The 16,015-nt window shown below is 41.3% G+C and overlaps 1 protein-coding gene across 4 annotated transcripts in view; it reads right to left on the reverse strand.

Moving 5' to 3' along the window:
- The window catches only part of vti1a (vesicle transport through interaction with t-SNAREs 1A), a 116,443-nt gene that overhangs the window by 25,834 nt on the left and 74,594 nt on the right, over positions 1-16,015 (reverse strand). For 2 of the 4 annotated variants that reach the window (XM_051417364.1, XM_051417365.1), the window contains 2 exons: positions 14,647-14,717; positions 10,835-10,896 (listed from right to left, as the gene is read on the reverse strand). In XM_051417364.1, the coding sequence (XP_051273324.1) occupies positions 10,835-10,896; positions 14,647-14,717 (133 nt within the window). Of the gene's footprint in view, positions 1-10,823; positions 10,897-14,646; positions 14,718-16,015 lie in introns of all 4 variants that reach the window. The other 2 variants (XM_051417367.1, XM_051417369.1) reach the window with 1 other exon arrangement.

Genomic DNA, 16,015 nt, shown 5'->3' on the forward strand with positions numbered 1-16,015 from the left:
TATAGTTTGAGGTTGTGGTTAAGTAATGCTATGGATAACAAACACAAACACTTAAAACTAAGGTAGTGGAAGTCTAGTATTGAAGGCTGACGTTCTATCTGGAGGGCCAAAGGTTGCAACAGTGGCAGTTTAGCATCAGTTTAAATTGATGGTGTCCTTCTATGAACATCAGTCTAAAAGTGATGAGGAATTTCATTATTTTTCCCTAATGAAATACAATGACTAGATGACTCAAGAACAAAAAAGCACAACTTTACTTTGCACTTCGGTCATCTCTTCTTTTGTCGTATTTATTTTGTCTGAGGCGCATGTATCCTTTCAGCAGAGAATCACACCAAGAATTATCATATGACAAAAGAGGGAATTCAAAAAAAGATTGAATTTTTGTGTAATAGTAGACTGCATTGTGAGATTGTTTTTGGCAAATAAGACATTTTCAAAGCTCTGTTTTTTACAGTTCTTGTCAAAACTGTTGTGTTTTAATGCCCTTCATAGCAAGCACCACCAAACCAAAGTAAGGGATGGGTGGGTTGATGGGGTCTGTCCTTTTGCCTTCCAGCCTTTGGTATAGAAAGACTAAAATTCTATTTTTGCGTTTAATATAAAAGCACTCAAGGTTAGAAGCTTTTTGCTTAGAAAAGAGACCAATGTGCTGTATTTAAGTATTTTGACGGGAGCTCCTCTTGAATTTTGATGCTAACAAATGCCTTGCTTTACAACCTCCTTGAAAAAAAGGGGTCCTCTTTTTATTGTTTTGCCCATTGTGATAAAGGGGATCTTTTATGCCATCAACAACATGGCAACTATGTACTGCCTTTGTTTCATTGCACCATCCTGGGGGTCTGCCAGGATGAGATACAGACATACAGAGGCGTAGTAAATGATTGATGGGTTAGAAGAAAATATTAAAAAGAAAAAAACGAGTCAAAATTCAGCATTTGTAAATATTTCAAGCTCTTGCACCCTGCCAAATAGAAATCTCAGGGGCAACAACAATAACAGCAAAAACTATCCTTAACCATCTCTCCTGATGCAAACACGACTTAGACAGCTGACTTATGTTGTTGAGACTATCACTGTTTTAAAAACTACTTTGATATCTTTGTTAGGAGTAAAACTATACACAGTAGTGATCTAGAACCTCTAGAACCATTGGACATGCTTGCCTATAACGTTATCAACTGTCATAATCATAATTCAGTGTGCCTAATGTGCAGTGAACATTTGCACACTACTTATGATCCGCCATACTTATTTTGGATTAATGTAGTACATGTATATGGGTCTGAGGTCTTGCCTTTCCACTGTTGTATACCACTGTGTGCTTTACCCAACAGAATAGACTGTACAAAGATGGTGAGAGGAAGAATTAAATGAGAGCTGACTGAAAGTGTAGGGAAGGTATGCACAGTGCAAGTGTTTGGGCAGGAGCCACTTTATCCTGGCAAGCAATGCTGCCCAAGAGCAACTTATCATGGCAAAGGGATCCCATGTCCTGGCATGGCTCAAGATGGAATACTGCCTGACATGCGCGTACGAGTACAAAGTAGTATATTGCAAAGATATAGGAAACAAAATAGCCATTTTTCTCCTTGACACAAACGCTGGCATCCAGAAATGCTGTGGCATTCCACAATATTCCAGGCAGCTGTTGCATAGTAGGCCCAGAAATATGCACAATGGCTTGCTGGGAGGCAACAACAGTCAGTTAAGAGACAATATGATAGGTTCTAATTGCTTCAAAATGTCCTGAAGAAGGCCCCCTATTATCTATTTAAATCGGCTGATAATGGGAGGCTAGGAGGAGGAGGAGATGGAGAAGGGGGAGGAGGAGTAGGAAGAGGATGGGGGGGGCGACCTAGGCAGAGGGAGAAAGCTATCCTCTGCGCTGCTGTCGCCTCATTATTTTCCGTCTTGACGGACGCCCGCGCTCAACCCCTGGATGAATGGCCCTGTGCTGAATAAGTTATCGCCAGACACACAAAGGGAAGAGTGCCACAAACAACACAGCAGTACTGCAAAGCATGAATCTCTTTTTCCTCTTCTTCTCAGTCTTTCCTCCCCCCTCAAACCCCCCACCCTTCCTTCTGCTCCCTCTAGACGAAAGGCAGGCCCTGCCACAGACTGAGATCTCACCTGTAATTTCTACAGAAGCTCACAGTAGGTGGGGGAAAAACGTAACGGATATAATAAAATGAAAGGGAGGAAGGATGCAGGCATCTATGCTTGCTGAAAAGATATATACCTCCATTCCTCCATTTTGTTTCATCTGTCCTTTTTGTTTGTGCAGCTCCTCAGTGAAGACAAGGACCTCCTTTGGACAGCATCTGAAGATGTTTGAGAGGATGTTTTTTTCTTCTTCTTCTTAAGACAAGGCCCACAGCATGATCAGTGAAAATGTTTTGGTTTCATCTGATGTTTATTTTGTTTCCTTTTCTGTTGTTTGGATTGCTGGGGCCTGGCATATCAAATCAAGATCACCTCTATACAATGCTCCCCTGAGGGGGTATGTGAGCGGGTTCCCTATAGTTGCTAAACGTGAGCTAGGGAGCAATGACAACAAGAAACGGCCCATTCCCAAATGGTTATGGCTACGGTTTGCTCTACGGCTGCCAATCCCTCTCCCTTGCTGTCACTCAAAAGTAGCAGTGGAACTTTTGGACAGGAGAGCCTGTTTCCCCTCTGACCGGAAAATCAGAGGGTGCCGCGTCCCGACAGGCGCTCGACGGCAGATCAAACAGGGCGGGTACCCTTGGAGTGACACCTGGAGCCACTTCAAGGGATGAGAGCGCCACTGATCTCCAGTCATCTCGTCAGAACGACAGTCTGTCAGGGTTAAAGGAGGGGAGAAAAGAAGCTCTATCAACTAGGATGGTATGAGCAGGGTCAAACGAAGCATCACCTCAATGTCGTGGCTGGTTGACCCCTAGAGCATTTGGAGAAGTGATGGTGTGAAGAGTTTTTTTTTTTTTGTTGGAATGCTCAAGTTCAGCCTTGATGTGATGAGTAGTTGTGATGATACAGTAGTAGACCATAGTATTTGCTTGCTGCACTTTGAAATGCCATCTATCTCAATATGAATTACCATCTTTAAAGCTAACTATCTGTCTCCAACTCTGACTTTTTTTTTTTTTGCATGATTTTGTTTATTTTTAAAAAATCTGAAGAATTTCACATGTGGAATAATTAGAATTCAACTATGTCCTGAACTAGGAAAAAAAGAAGCGCACTATGGGCTAGATAATAGAGAGAGGGAGATATGTAGGGAAAAAAAGGGGGCTTTGGCAGCCAGTTAAGCGAGTCAATCCTCAACAGACAAATGCATCCCTTATATAAAACAACAACACGTCTTTGCCCTTGTCAACAACCCCTTCCTCTACAGCCCAGGCTTGTGTGTGTGTGTGCATCTTTTCCTTTCAGCAAAAAACGTCCCATCAGCACTCTCTAATGGGCGAGGTGGAGGAAAAGAGAAAAAGACAGAGATAAAGCAGGAGGGAGAGCGAGAAAGAGAGAGAGGTGGCAGTGGTGCTTGTTTGGCTCAGGAGCAGTGAGTAATGAGGCTGAGGCGCACCCTGTCATTGTCCCAGCAGCATCCTGTAGCCACAGACACACACACATGGACACACAAGAACATTAAAAAGTAGCTTCTATGCCCAAACAAGACACTTATCTGACATTCAAAAACCAAAAAACTGAAATAACTTGATAAAGATAAAATAGCAGTTAAATATCGAAATGTTTCTATCATTATTTTCTCATATAAAAGAATCCCCTCAATATAAAATAACCTGTTGTGAGATCCAATACTCCATGTGGTGTAAAATGTAAAAAAAATAAAATAAATGTCAATTATTCCGGACCATGATGATGGGATCACTTCTATAAAGCATGAGAGGTGAGTGAAGGTAAGGGTCCCAATCATGTCCACGGATGCCAACAATAGCAAAGACAGCTCATGGCACACTCTGTTCTGGGTGTCCGATACGTGGTCAGTACACCCGTCACAGCAAAAAGTCTGCATGGTTAAAAATTTTAGTTGTCAGTCCGCTGGGATGTGGGCACGAGCAGCTGACGAAATTCACTATCACACTGACTCTCGTGGCTACGTGGATGAGCAAGGTATATATTTACCATTAAAAATCTATTTTTGCTTTTCTTGCTAAAGCAAATGGACCACGAATATGGCCAACAGTAAGAACTACTGCTACTGACGCCAAATATCTTCCCACAGTAGGCTAACATGCTATACTGAATCCACTGAACATAACCATAATGTGCATGCATGCACATACACACAGCTGCGCTCATACATTGATATGTATAAAGTTTATCTAGGGGTTGCGGTGGGGGCAGATACGATTCATGCTTTGGCACTTTTCTCTTTTGCCAGAATAAAAACAGACTGGACATAAAAAGCACAGAATGCTACCGTGGAGGGGGCAAAAAAAAAGGCCAGGGATAGGACTGACCCCCGGAGGGATGCAGCAATATGGGGGCAGGGAGCGACGGGGTTGAGTGGGATGATAATGATGCCAGGCTGAACAAATTGCAAAGCAAAGGGAATGTGTTTAAATGTAGTACATGGAATTATCGTGGCAGCAACATGGAGAGGAGATCAGAGAGAGTGGGATCCACTGGGAGTGATCTGCCACTCTCGGGACAGAAAACATGAAGCTCAGCTATGGCTACTGTGATGAGTTCAGCTGTAATACAAAGTAAAATAGAATGTAAAATGGGGCAACATGTCTTACACAATGTCATAGATAGAGTATATTCCAACATTCTGATGAAACATAGAATAAGAGGTAGCATATGAGTGTGTAGGATTATAAATGCGTAATAGTAGGTATAATGATATAACATAGTACCAGAGAGTCTGTCACTGTTCCACTGCCCCGACTCACCTGACCCCAGCACATGTAATGGAGTTTGGCCTCTGCCCAAAAACAGGGCAACACAAATAAATGAAATTAAATGTAAAAACAAGAAAAGGGGAGGACGAAAAAAAACATCTGTACTGCAATGTGCCACATCTTTCAGCTTCAATTAAAAATATCTAATCTTTTTGTTCAACTTCATAACAAGACTTCAAGAGGGCCCCCAAGACTCCGATCCCACCAAAGCTCACTGGTAGAGTGAATTCCATTAATTATGTGACCTACATATCCCAGTAGTTAATATTCCTGACAGACGGATAGAGAGAGTGTATATATTTGCCAATAATACAGGAGAGAGGCAAAACTTACACATCTCAGGGAATCAAAAGTTCCCTTCTCCAGATGCTTTTCTGGGGCCACGCACTTTGGTCTCTTGGCTCATGACATTGATCACATGTTGGTTTATTGGGCCAAGCAAACAAGGAAAAAACAGTTTCTTGTGAATAACGCAGGCAAGAAACTTTTGATTTTGCTATAGGCATTGATCAGTTGTATATACTGTTCCTATGCCAATTAGTCACATGAATAGATTTAAATAATAAACAGTAAAAACAGGACTCAGAGGGTTGTTCTTAGTAAGCTTCACTATATTTGCACTGAACTTGCCACATGTAACTGTGTAAATTCAGAGAAATAAACTTAGCCACACATTAAGACAGCATGTCAAGACACGTCTCAAGAAAAGATGTTAGTGTCTTGGTAACAGTGCGGCTGCATTAGCTTGTGAGCTACTGCATCATCCTCACCCCAGCTCATGGGCTGATCTCTTAATCAGTGTCCAGAGTGTGCATGAGTCCTCTTCTGAAGGCTGAGGCTCTGTCCATCCTGTCTGCCCGTCGCTACTGCCAGTCCCAGCCATGAATATGGAGCTGTTCTGTGGCTGGGAGCTTGCTTATGTTTTCTGTCTGATATCTAGGCCCCATTCCCATTTCAAAGGGAGGTCCACCCGGGGCCTTGACTTTTTGATCTGCCTGGCGACTGAGTCGACCACCTGCATGTGGGATCAGCTGCCAGCGAGAGCAGACAACCCCTCTGCTTCAAAATATACATCCTCCCCCCCATCATCCTCCCTGCTTCATTGCCCTTCACTGTGCCCCCTCCTTCCGTGAAGCTGCCATGAGCCCCAATGGTCCTAACTGGGTCTGGAGCTGCATCCCATTCCCAACTGTTCTGACCGTGGTGGGTGAGATGCTTGGGATGTTCAATACAGCAGCAGGAAAGCTCAAGCTACAGTCATAGGGCAATTTTGTATTTACAAGAAGCCACTGAGCGTGTCATGGTAAACAACAGAGGTATTCTCAAAAAGGTCTGTGGCTGCTCTAATCAGGCATAGTGATCCACACTGTGAGCTGTAACAACGTCTATCAAACTTGATCAAATTGGAAGGGTAACAAAGAGCAACTCCTAAACAAAGTGTACATTTATAAATCCTGTGAATCTGATCAAGACTCAAAGAAAAGAAAACTGCTATTGCCAAAAGATAAAAGATATCAATGCCCCCCGATCTTATTTTATAATCGGGGTGAATTATTGTTGGGTAAATTCAGTCCCCGACAAATCAATCTTTTGTTCAGTTGAACAATCTTGTGTGTTCTAAGATGCTGACAAGTACTTTACCTGCTTATAAGATTAAGGTGCTGTTAATATTTTAAATTGCATTTCCCATATATTTTTTTTGTCATCCCATATCAAGATATCTACCCTAAAAATCAACTTCTTTTAATAAGAAATGCAACCAATTTAAGTTGATAAACTTGCTGTCCCCAAATCTTTTCTTTGTAGTACAAAAGGGGATCGGGCCCCTAAGGGCATAAAAAATCAACGTTTTAGTGGACTGATAGTATCTAGTGCTCACTAGATAGTTTTGTGCTCACTAGATACGGATCTAGTGCGCACTGATCCTATGGATGGAGTGTTGTGGCGAATGCATGGCTCATTTAAATATTAAAATTAGCCATGTGTTAATGGTCACAACACGAAATGTACCAATGAAATTACTTATTTTGAACACATTTTAAGCCAATACTTACTACTATCTGTGCGCACTGATACTATCCATATTGTGGTGAATCAACACATGGCTAATTTTAATATTCAAATGAGTATTAAACTAATTTGTCTGTAAGTAAAAATAAATGTAAATTAATCTTAACCTTTTATTACAGTCCGCATTTAAATGCCTGTCCTCCTTTGAGAAAATAACAAAACAGTCCACCTTTGACACATTACCTTGTTAGTTTAATACGTATTGGCTTAAATGTGTAATAAGTAATTTCATTGGTTACATTTTCTGTTGTACCTATTAACACATGGCTAATTTTAATATTTAATGAGCCAACACTCATCCATATCTTGCACTGATTGGATCTAGTCACTATTTGTGCACTTACTATCTTGAGCCAGATACTATCTAGTGAGCACTATCTTCTGTGCACGATACTATTAGTGACGATACTATCTAGTAGATACTTTGTGCTCACTAGAAACTTTCATTTTTTTTTTTCATGTCCCTTTGGCGGGATGGTGATAGTGCTAAACACTACACGAAATGATAATAGATCATTTGATGATCATAGATATTAATATAATATCAGGATTGCCTTTCTGCTTCATTGGGATCACTGTGCCTGTCACTATATAATTAAAACCCAAAGGATTTCAGAAAATTGAATTAAAAATTAACTAAGAGTGGATGCCCTGGATGCCCACCACTAGACCACTGACATCCACTAAGTAGATGAATAGAGCTAAAATGAGACAGGCTGTGTTTGTGACACTAGTTATCAACCACGACTCAGCCAATCAACAGCACCTATAAACAGTATTTTATACTAATTACCCTCATTGGCAGTGATGAGTTTCACAGTCAGAAATTTGTAAAGATTAATTTTCAAACAAAGCAACAGCTATTTGAGATGTGTGTGCCTCTGAATGTTTTTTGACTATAAGTGATATTCACAGACTCTTTAAGTTAATTGGCTTTCTTGAACCCTGACAGCTAGCTTAATGAGTGTCTAATTGTTTCTCAGCTGGGGTGATATCCACCACACCATAAAGACACTTCAAGAAGAGGTGTGAGTTTAAAAGAAACCACATCAACAATGAAAAAGGACACCCTTTATCCAGTGGATCATAATACAACCCTCCATCTCTCCACTTACACACCAAAGTCTATTTGACCATGGATCAAGACCAAATTGTTGACTGTTCATAATCAACTTAAAATTGCTGCTGTATTTATGTATGTGCTAATTTTGACAGTTAAATGGGAAAAAAATGCTTATTTCTCTGTGCTACTGATGTAAAACAATTGACCAAACCTCTTGGCCTGGACAAATGTGATATTGGCCTTCAAATTCATTTTACAACAAAAAGGGAAATAATTTAACAAAAGATGGAATATTCAGCATCCTGTGCACGGGGGAATGTCTGTGTACACCTCAGGTTTGTGTAAGTGCAGAGGTCATAATACATAACAGGAAAGGTTAGCCTCAATCGAGATGTACTGCGCCTCGCCTGGAAAGTGGACGAGATCAGGTGGCAGCAGCAGGAGGCGCTAACAACAAGCTGCTGTCAAGTCGGAGAGTTTCCAGCAGCCTTCAAAGAATATAGAGGAAGTCATAGAAATATTTGCATCCTTTTAGATCATCTTCAGGCTACCTGTAGTTTGCTGACCCCGTTCGGATATATAAATAAACTTTATTATTATCAACCACTCAAGATTTCTTTGTTAACAGATTAAACCTTCATTGCATAACATGAGACATGCAGTCTACAATCTGGTGGTGTTTGTTGTCAACTGCAGCGGGTGGCTCTAAAAAATTGCAACCACCTCAATCTTTTGAGGTTATTGTTGCCCCCTTATGCATGTAGTCAGAGCAAATCTGCATCAAGTTGGACAAAAATCAAACTGGCATGCATTGTGCGGTGATTGCCGGCGATTGATTCTGCGCAGGCCTGGCTCATCTCGAAGGAGTAGCTCATCTTCAACAAGTTTACTTCACTCACCTTTGTATATTTATTGCACACCTAAAGCAATGCAATACTTCTGTAGCTGAGACAAACAAGTGGGGAATGACAAACCAACCACTCCCCTCCCCAACTCCAACAACAGTGTAAAGAAACTACAATTGCTCTGACATCGCACACAAATACACAATTAATCAAAAGGCAGAAAACCAGAGGACCAAATAATGAAATGAATGGCGAAATGAGGAAGAATTGCTGAAGGGGTGGGGGGGTGGGAGATATCATTGAACCATCCTGAACTCACTTTTTGCTCTCAGTTCTCTATCTCTGGTTATAAATTACTTCAGATTTGACGTTTCCAGCCCACAACCTTACAACAAAACACACTTTCTTTTATTTAACAGCCAAGAAACGAAAAGAAAAAAAATGACTTTTCGTTAAAGCAAGGTGGTGGGGGTGTTGCGCTGCTCCCATCAAGCAGAAAGGCGGGCGGTAGTCAAAGAGGCTCGCAGCCGGGCCCCACTTTGGAAGGCCCTCATAAATCCTGATTTGAGCGGGGCGCTAACCAGAGGAGGAGAGGCACGTCAAGGGAGGGGGCTGGAGAGTGGAAGGGGGGTGGCAGCTTGCCTCTTAAAATGCTACGTCTGATTAAGTCTTCCCATTACGTGACAGCTGAACTTTAACATTAATATGATAATATTGAAATAAGTGTGTTATTTACTTCAGCACCAGAGGGGGGTGGAGGGAGGAAGAGAGGGAAGGACCAGGGAATGATGAATGATTTCTGGACAGCTTTGGGTGACATGCCAGGCGAGTTGACCCCCCCGCGATCCTCCTCCTCTTCCCATAATCAGACTTGACAAAATGGAGACATATGCAGAAATATTGGTTACAGTCGGCGTCACAGCCCTTCTCAGGCCTTCCCTCTCTAGTAACTGCCGGCCGCCCTGTGAGCCGCCCTCCAAATTGTCTACGGGCACTGAAGCATCTATTTCAATTGGCACTTCCTTCCTGGCCCCAGGATTTTACATTTAGTCGGTGTCATTTACATATTACTCTTAATCAAAATCCACAGTGGGCGACAGGGAGAAAAAAAAAACAAGAAAGAGGGAGCGAGAAACAAAACCGTGGCGTCACGGTTCAGGGGTAGGCACACAGGCACTTTATGAAATGGAGATGTGACAAGACATTACGGTGTGTGTGTGTGTGACTGTGTGCACGTGTGTGTGTGTGTGTGTTAGGTGGCGGGTGCATAAGATAATGCAAGGACTATTGAAATATTTGCGTGTGAATGCCTGTGTTTGTGTGATTGTTGGGGGCTGCCTTGTGCATGAACCAGCACGCAAGAGAGACAAAGACTGCAAGTTGGATATGGGTTGTAAGTGCATTTTGTTAAAAACAAAGGCAAAGAGTAGAAAAGAATAGAGACATGTACAGTGCGCACTTGTCTTTTCCAGCCCTTTTCTGCAGGATGCTACGCTGGGTAACTCTTTTCTTGGTCTACTCTGGTACTTAGCACCGATACCATTGTATGTAACAGAACAGGCATTCACACTGTTTGTTTGTACAACTAATCAGAATGATTAGAATCAGAATTAAAAAAACAATTTAACTAGCAACTACAGGTGACTGGGATTGCAATACAACTATGGTATTTCCTGTAAAATGTAAATGTTTTGTATCCATTCACCCATTTATTTACATTTTCATTTATTTGTCTATCCATTCCAATCTGTGTTTGCTGAAAAAGCAATGTAATGGAAAGCAATGTGTCCAACAGGAAGTGTTTAAGATTAATCATAAATGAAAGTGAAAATATGGATAATTTTGATCTAATTATCTATTAGATGCTGATGACTTAGAGCAGCACAGTTAGAGCACGATACATACAGAGAGGTGCAGAAACAAGGTCCCTACCTGCCTCTTACCTTCTCAGCATGCCAGTAAGGATGCGAGAACTCTTGCCCAGGTTGGCGTCTGTTTCTCTCAGCTGGGGGGAGAAAGAAAGACAGGTTTTAGTTTCCATTCTGGTCCAACAACTCAACAAAAGTAAAGACTATAAATACGTCCTCTGACAACAAAATACGCTGCTACAACAATTAAATATAATAAAATCAAAAGACGGAGAAACAAAGAAAGGTATTTTCTTGTTACACTTTTACAGACTGAGAACAGATCTACTGTACATACTGTACAAACAGATTTTTTTACAAAAAAAAAAAAGAATTACAATTATTACAGTAGTACTGTAAGCTTGTGTAAGGCTATACTGCTAAACAGCCTTGTATCACCACTGGCCTTCAGGCAAAGTACCTTGCTCAAGGGCATGTTGAGAAGGCCCTGTAAAGTTTGACACTTTATTTTTCCACCCAAATTTGTTGGTTGCAAGCTAGAGTGAGAGATCCTTTGTTTAGAAGCTTGCTTTTTTTTTTTACCTTTAGGGTACTGGTTTACCAGTCTAGAGACGACCTCCTACTAAACCCCCTTGTCTAAACATACTGCTGTTACGTTTAAAATAAATTGCTCCCCTATGCATAAAATCTTTATTTGCTTCGAAATGTTTAGATAGAAGTCTATAAATTAGAGCCTTGACATATCTCAATGGCAGATCTCCACTTAGGAGGATGTCATTTTAATAGCCTTCTGCTCATCTTTCTGCAAAGCAAACGTAAGAATGGTATAGAAAAGAGTGAGATTGGCCCTTTACTTTTGACGCACCTTGCAAGCACAGGGCGTCCTTGAAAGCACAGTTGAAATAATGATCATGGCTATTCAGAGCTAATTGCCATGGATATTTCTCTTTTTCCTCCTCCATCTCATCTCTTTTCTTTCTCTCTGCCTTTTTTCCTAAGGGGTCATAGAGATGTTTTCATTCCATCCTCTTATGAAATGTGGGGGCTTTCAATGGAAAAAGGAATTGGCAGATATGTTGCCAACAAGGTGTGAGTGTGACTGTAAAAAAAAAAAAAAAAAAAAAAAAAATGCTGACACTGCACTGAGTGAGCTGCCACTAACGTCTACCTGTAGTCGCATTTCTAGAGGATGATGAGGGAGTGTGGGGGAAGAATTTTTGCAGAGGTTCTCTCTAGAGTCAGCAGGGAGTCATTCATCTTCATCTCTCTCTGAGATAATAACTGCTTTCCCAATAAAGCCATTCTTACTCAGTGTGTTTTCATCAGTGTATCATACTGTATACTATTCTATTTTTAATTTCTCACTTTGACATCTCTTCTTCCAACCTTCCTCTTTTCTACAATGGCTCCAGCAAAACTCTTTTTCCTGTTTGTTCTGGCTCATCTTCTCTTGCTTGCAATTCACCCTCTCTTCCCACCCCTCCTTTACTGCTACTTTCTTCCTCTTCCTCCATCCTCCTTTCCTACCCTCTGGCAGCCTGGGTTTGTGCGATGCAGGTTGCGAGAGCCAAGGATACATGTGGTACAGGGTAGGAGGTGGGGGACATGGGGTTTGGGCCCTCTGGCAAAGACAACAAGTCCTGCAGTTGCCTGATGTCTGCCTCTACCCACAGATCTGTCCCCTAGATACTTCACACTTTCTCCCAAAATACATCTCTGAATCATTCCTTCTTTCCATTCCACGTTCTCTCTCCACAGTCTCTCACCAAATTGCATACTTTCCTCCTTAACCTGAAATGGAAACTAACTAATTTTAGACACTCTTCTGCACTAAAATTTCAGCGTTTGTCTATATGGTAAGAACCAGAGGAAGATGTTTTTCCTATCTTTTTTTTTTAAATGTACAGCTCAAAAGCAGAACATTCTCCAAAGACACCCTAGGTGACTTTTCAGGAATGAAATACGTACATATTCTGTTACCATTATTATAAAATGCATTTTTGATGAAATTCAAAATAGTCTCTGATCCATATCCTTTCAATCTATAGCAGCAAAAGAGGGCATTTAGTTCTTCACTTAATGGCAAGGGAAGAAGTTCAGCCTTGAGGATGAAAAGTGCAAAATGAAGATATAATTATATTTTGAGCATTAAAGTTCCTAGGCTTACTGAGAATGATAAGGGAAAAGAAATGACTAATTTGTTTCCTCAAATGACACCATTAATCCTTTTATATGAACAATCTTAGCTCTCAAATGACTAAATCCTAGCCTGAAAATACTTATTTAATTCCCTTAAATGAGTAGCTTAGTTATTGTAACTATCTGCAATGAGGTTATAGCTTGTCATGGTTAGTCTGGACAGCTCAAGCAAACGTTTCCGTGTTGAGGTGGCCTCAAATTACTTAATTCATGGTGCCTAATTTGTGGTTACAGATAGATGCACAAACAATGTTCAACAAAGATCATGGACTATAGGGGAAAAAAATATGTATCTATCTGATCAATACATAAATAAGAGTGCAAATGTGGTTATTCACTTGGGGGAATTTGTGCACACAAATTGCTCATCTTGTTCCCTGAAAATGGTAATTCATAGCCTCAAATTTCATACAGTAGAGTTATTGATTCAGGGATATAAATTACTCATTTAAGGAACAAATATCGCACCCCCTTCCATCGTGCTGTGTGAACTAGCCTGGTGAATGGTTAAATCACATTCTTCAATTCACGGGTTCAGAGTTAGGAGCACACTGCTTTAACCCAGTGTTGAAACCTTCCATTGACTTCTATTTGTACCATAAAAGCAAAACAAAAGGCCACACCCCCTGCTGAGCATAGAGGTTTGCGTGTGTGTGTGTGTGTGTGTGTGTGTGTGTGTGTGTGTGTGTGTATGCTCATGTTTTGGGTTTTATACTAAAACTATACCTTCTTCACCTTCTATCTCTTTAATGCAAAAGACCTGTTAACCAGCCCTTCCATCCTGTGTCTTTACATCTCGATTTCTTTTTTACTTTACTTTTGCCCCACAAACTGCCTTTAAAGCCCACTGAGTTTGTGTGTGTGTGTGTGTGTGTGTGTGTGTACAGTTTTTTGGGGGTGTTTTTTTTTTTTTACGGGGGGTGCAAAGAAGACTCATGGGAAGAAGGAAGAGAGAGAGAGAAAGCTAAAGAAAGAGAGAGCAGGTACTCTCAGTAGACACCGTGGACCGTTTTGAAAGGAGATGTTTGATTTCCTTTGAAATCGCCTGTGCGAGGCCCACTGCCATGTTGTGGTCTTTAAGCATTCTGCGTTGAGGGTGCCGTCAGGGTTGGGCCCCCTTCCTGTGTTTGGTCTTTTCTGTGTCTGCCTACCTGTCTGTTTGGCTGGCTGGATGTAAGGAGGGGCAGTGCTAAGGGGGGTGGGGGGCACTCTCTGAGGGAAAGTGGGTAAGAGAGAGGGAAACTGGAGAGGAGTGCTGAGATGTAAAAGAGGGTAGGTGAGGAAGGATTGCAGCTGGCAAAGTTAACCCCATTCAGGTGAGAGGAAGAAAAGGTGGAAAATTGAGCTGATTTCACTATATGCAATGTGGAGTACGTTCCTCTATTCAAACTAAATAGAATAATAATGAGATCTACTTATAAATAAGCACATTAAGTACCTTGTCAATACAACCCTGCTGACTTAGTGTGTGCACAAGCGTAAGCATATCCAAGACACTGTGTGTGTGTGTGTGTGTGTGTGTGTGTCATGTTTGTGTGGTGACTTGCATTTGTGTGTTCACTTGGCAAACCATGCAGAAAGTGGTGAACGCTGTCAATGTTGCAAACCAGTTGTAACACCTTTACGGTCTCACAAACACTTGTTAAAATAGACAGGCGGGTGAGTGCAGGTGGCATGTGTGCACTCACCCTTTCTCTGGCTCTTTGGATCTTCTCACGGTCACCGTGCAGGTTGGTAAGAATCTCCTGACCCACTTGTTCTGTAAGAGAAGCAGACGTAGCATGAGAAGAGGTATGTCTGACATTTAAAATTGAAATGTTAAAATCTTGGAACGGACATAAAACTCACAAAATCAACAAAGTAACGGAAAATGGCTTCACTTGTACGTTGTATTCTTATAATATGCGAAACAATAAGAATGACCTCTAATGATTTGTTGTACCTTTTGGACAAGTCAGGTCTCAAGTGTATAAAACATTTTATTCTGTCTTTGTCTCCTTCAACTATGTTGGGAATAATGTGAAATGAATATGGGTTTTTATTTATTTTTTTTACCTGCATTCACTCAGTTAGTCTTTTTAATGGAAAGAGCATTATGTATGCAGTCACTGTGGAAGATTTTGTACACAAACTGTACATTGTACAGAGATAACACTGTCTAGAGGAGTGTCAGGCGGGCAAATCGTAGAATATTGTAACTATGGGAAGTGTTTTTTACACCTTCTTAAAATGCTGAGGTAAATAGACATGACGTTCTAGGCAACAATACCCCAGCATCCAGCCTGCCAGTGGGGTCCACTCAGCCAATGCAATATTCATTAAGCTATTCTTTTTTAAATGCCTCTCGTCAGTTGTGGATGTAAACACATTAACGCACAGTTATAAAACATCCCCGACAAGGCACCTGACAAGCTTGTCAGTGGTCACTGTCATTTTCCTGTCCCTTGGGTTGGGGACGAGAAAAAAAAGAAAACCAAAACCCCCCCTCCACCACAAAAACCCACTGCTGCCATCAATGTAACCATACTGCTACAGCATTAGCGTTTAAAAATGAGGGAGGTAGACGATGAATCAGGAAAAAAAAGGAAAAGACGTGAAGAATCTTTGCATGGATCAAAGACAAGCTTTCAAGCGCACCAAACAAATCCGGAATAAACAACGCAGTTGCTCACTGTATTACACTACACAGGTGCCGCACACCAAAGGGCCCACGTGCTGAGCGCCTGTTTGGGGGGAGCAGTGCAAAAATGGGCTACATCTGGCAGCTAAACAAGAGAAGAGAGAGAGAGAGGAATAGAGAGAAAGATAGAGAGGGAGAGACAGAGAAAGGGGATCAGGGAAAAGTAGAAAAAAGAGAAAGCACTGTCAAATGAACAACATTCGTCTCCCATTCATCCCATCCCTTTTACCCCCCTACACTATAACTGACTCAAATGTGTCTCTTCCTGCCTTCATTAATTTCTAATCTGGGACGAGACAGATTGAAGGATACCCAGATTAAACAGTGCAGTCAGACAGTCACATGTGACAAATAGGGCAGATTAAAAGACTGAGTGC

Source organism: Dicentrarchus labrax, unplaced genomic scaffold (assembly GCF_905237075.1).
Source record: "Dicentrarchus labrax unplaced genomic scaffold, dlabrax2021, whole genome shotgun sequence".
Classification (NCBI taxonomy): domain Eukaryota; kingdom Metazoa; phylum Chordata; class Actinopteri; family Moronidae; genus Dicentrarchus; species Dicentrarchus labrax.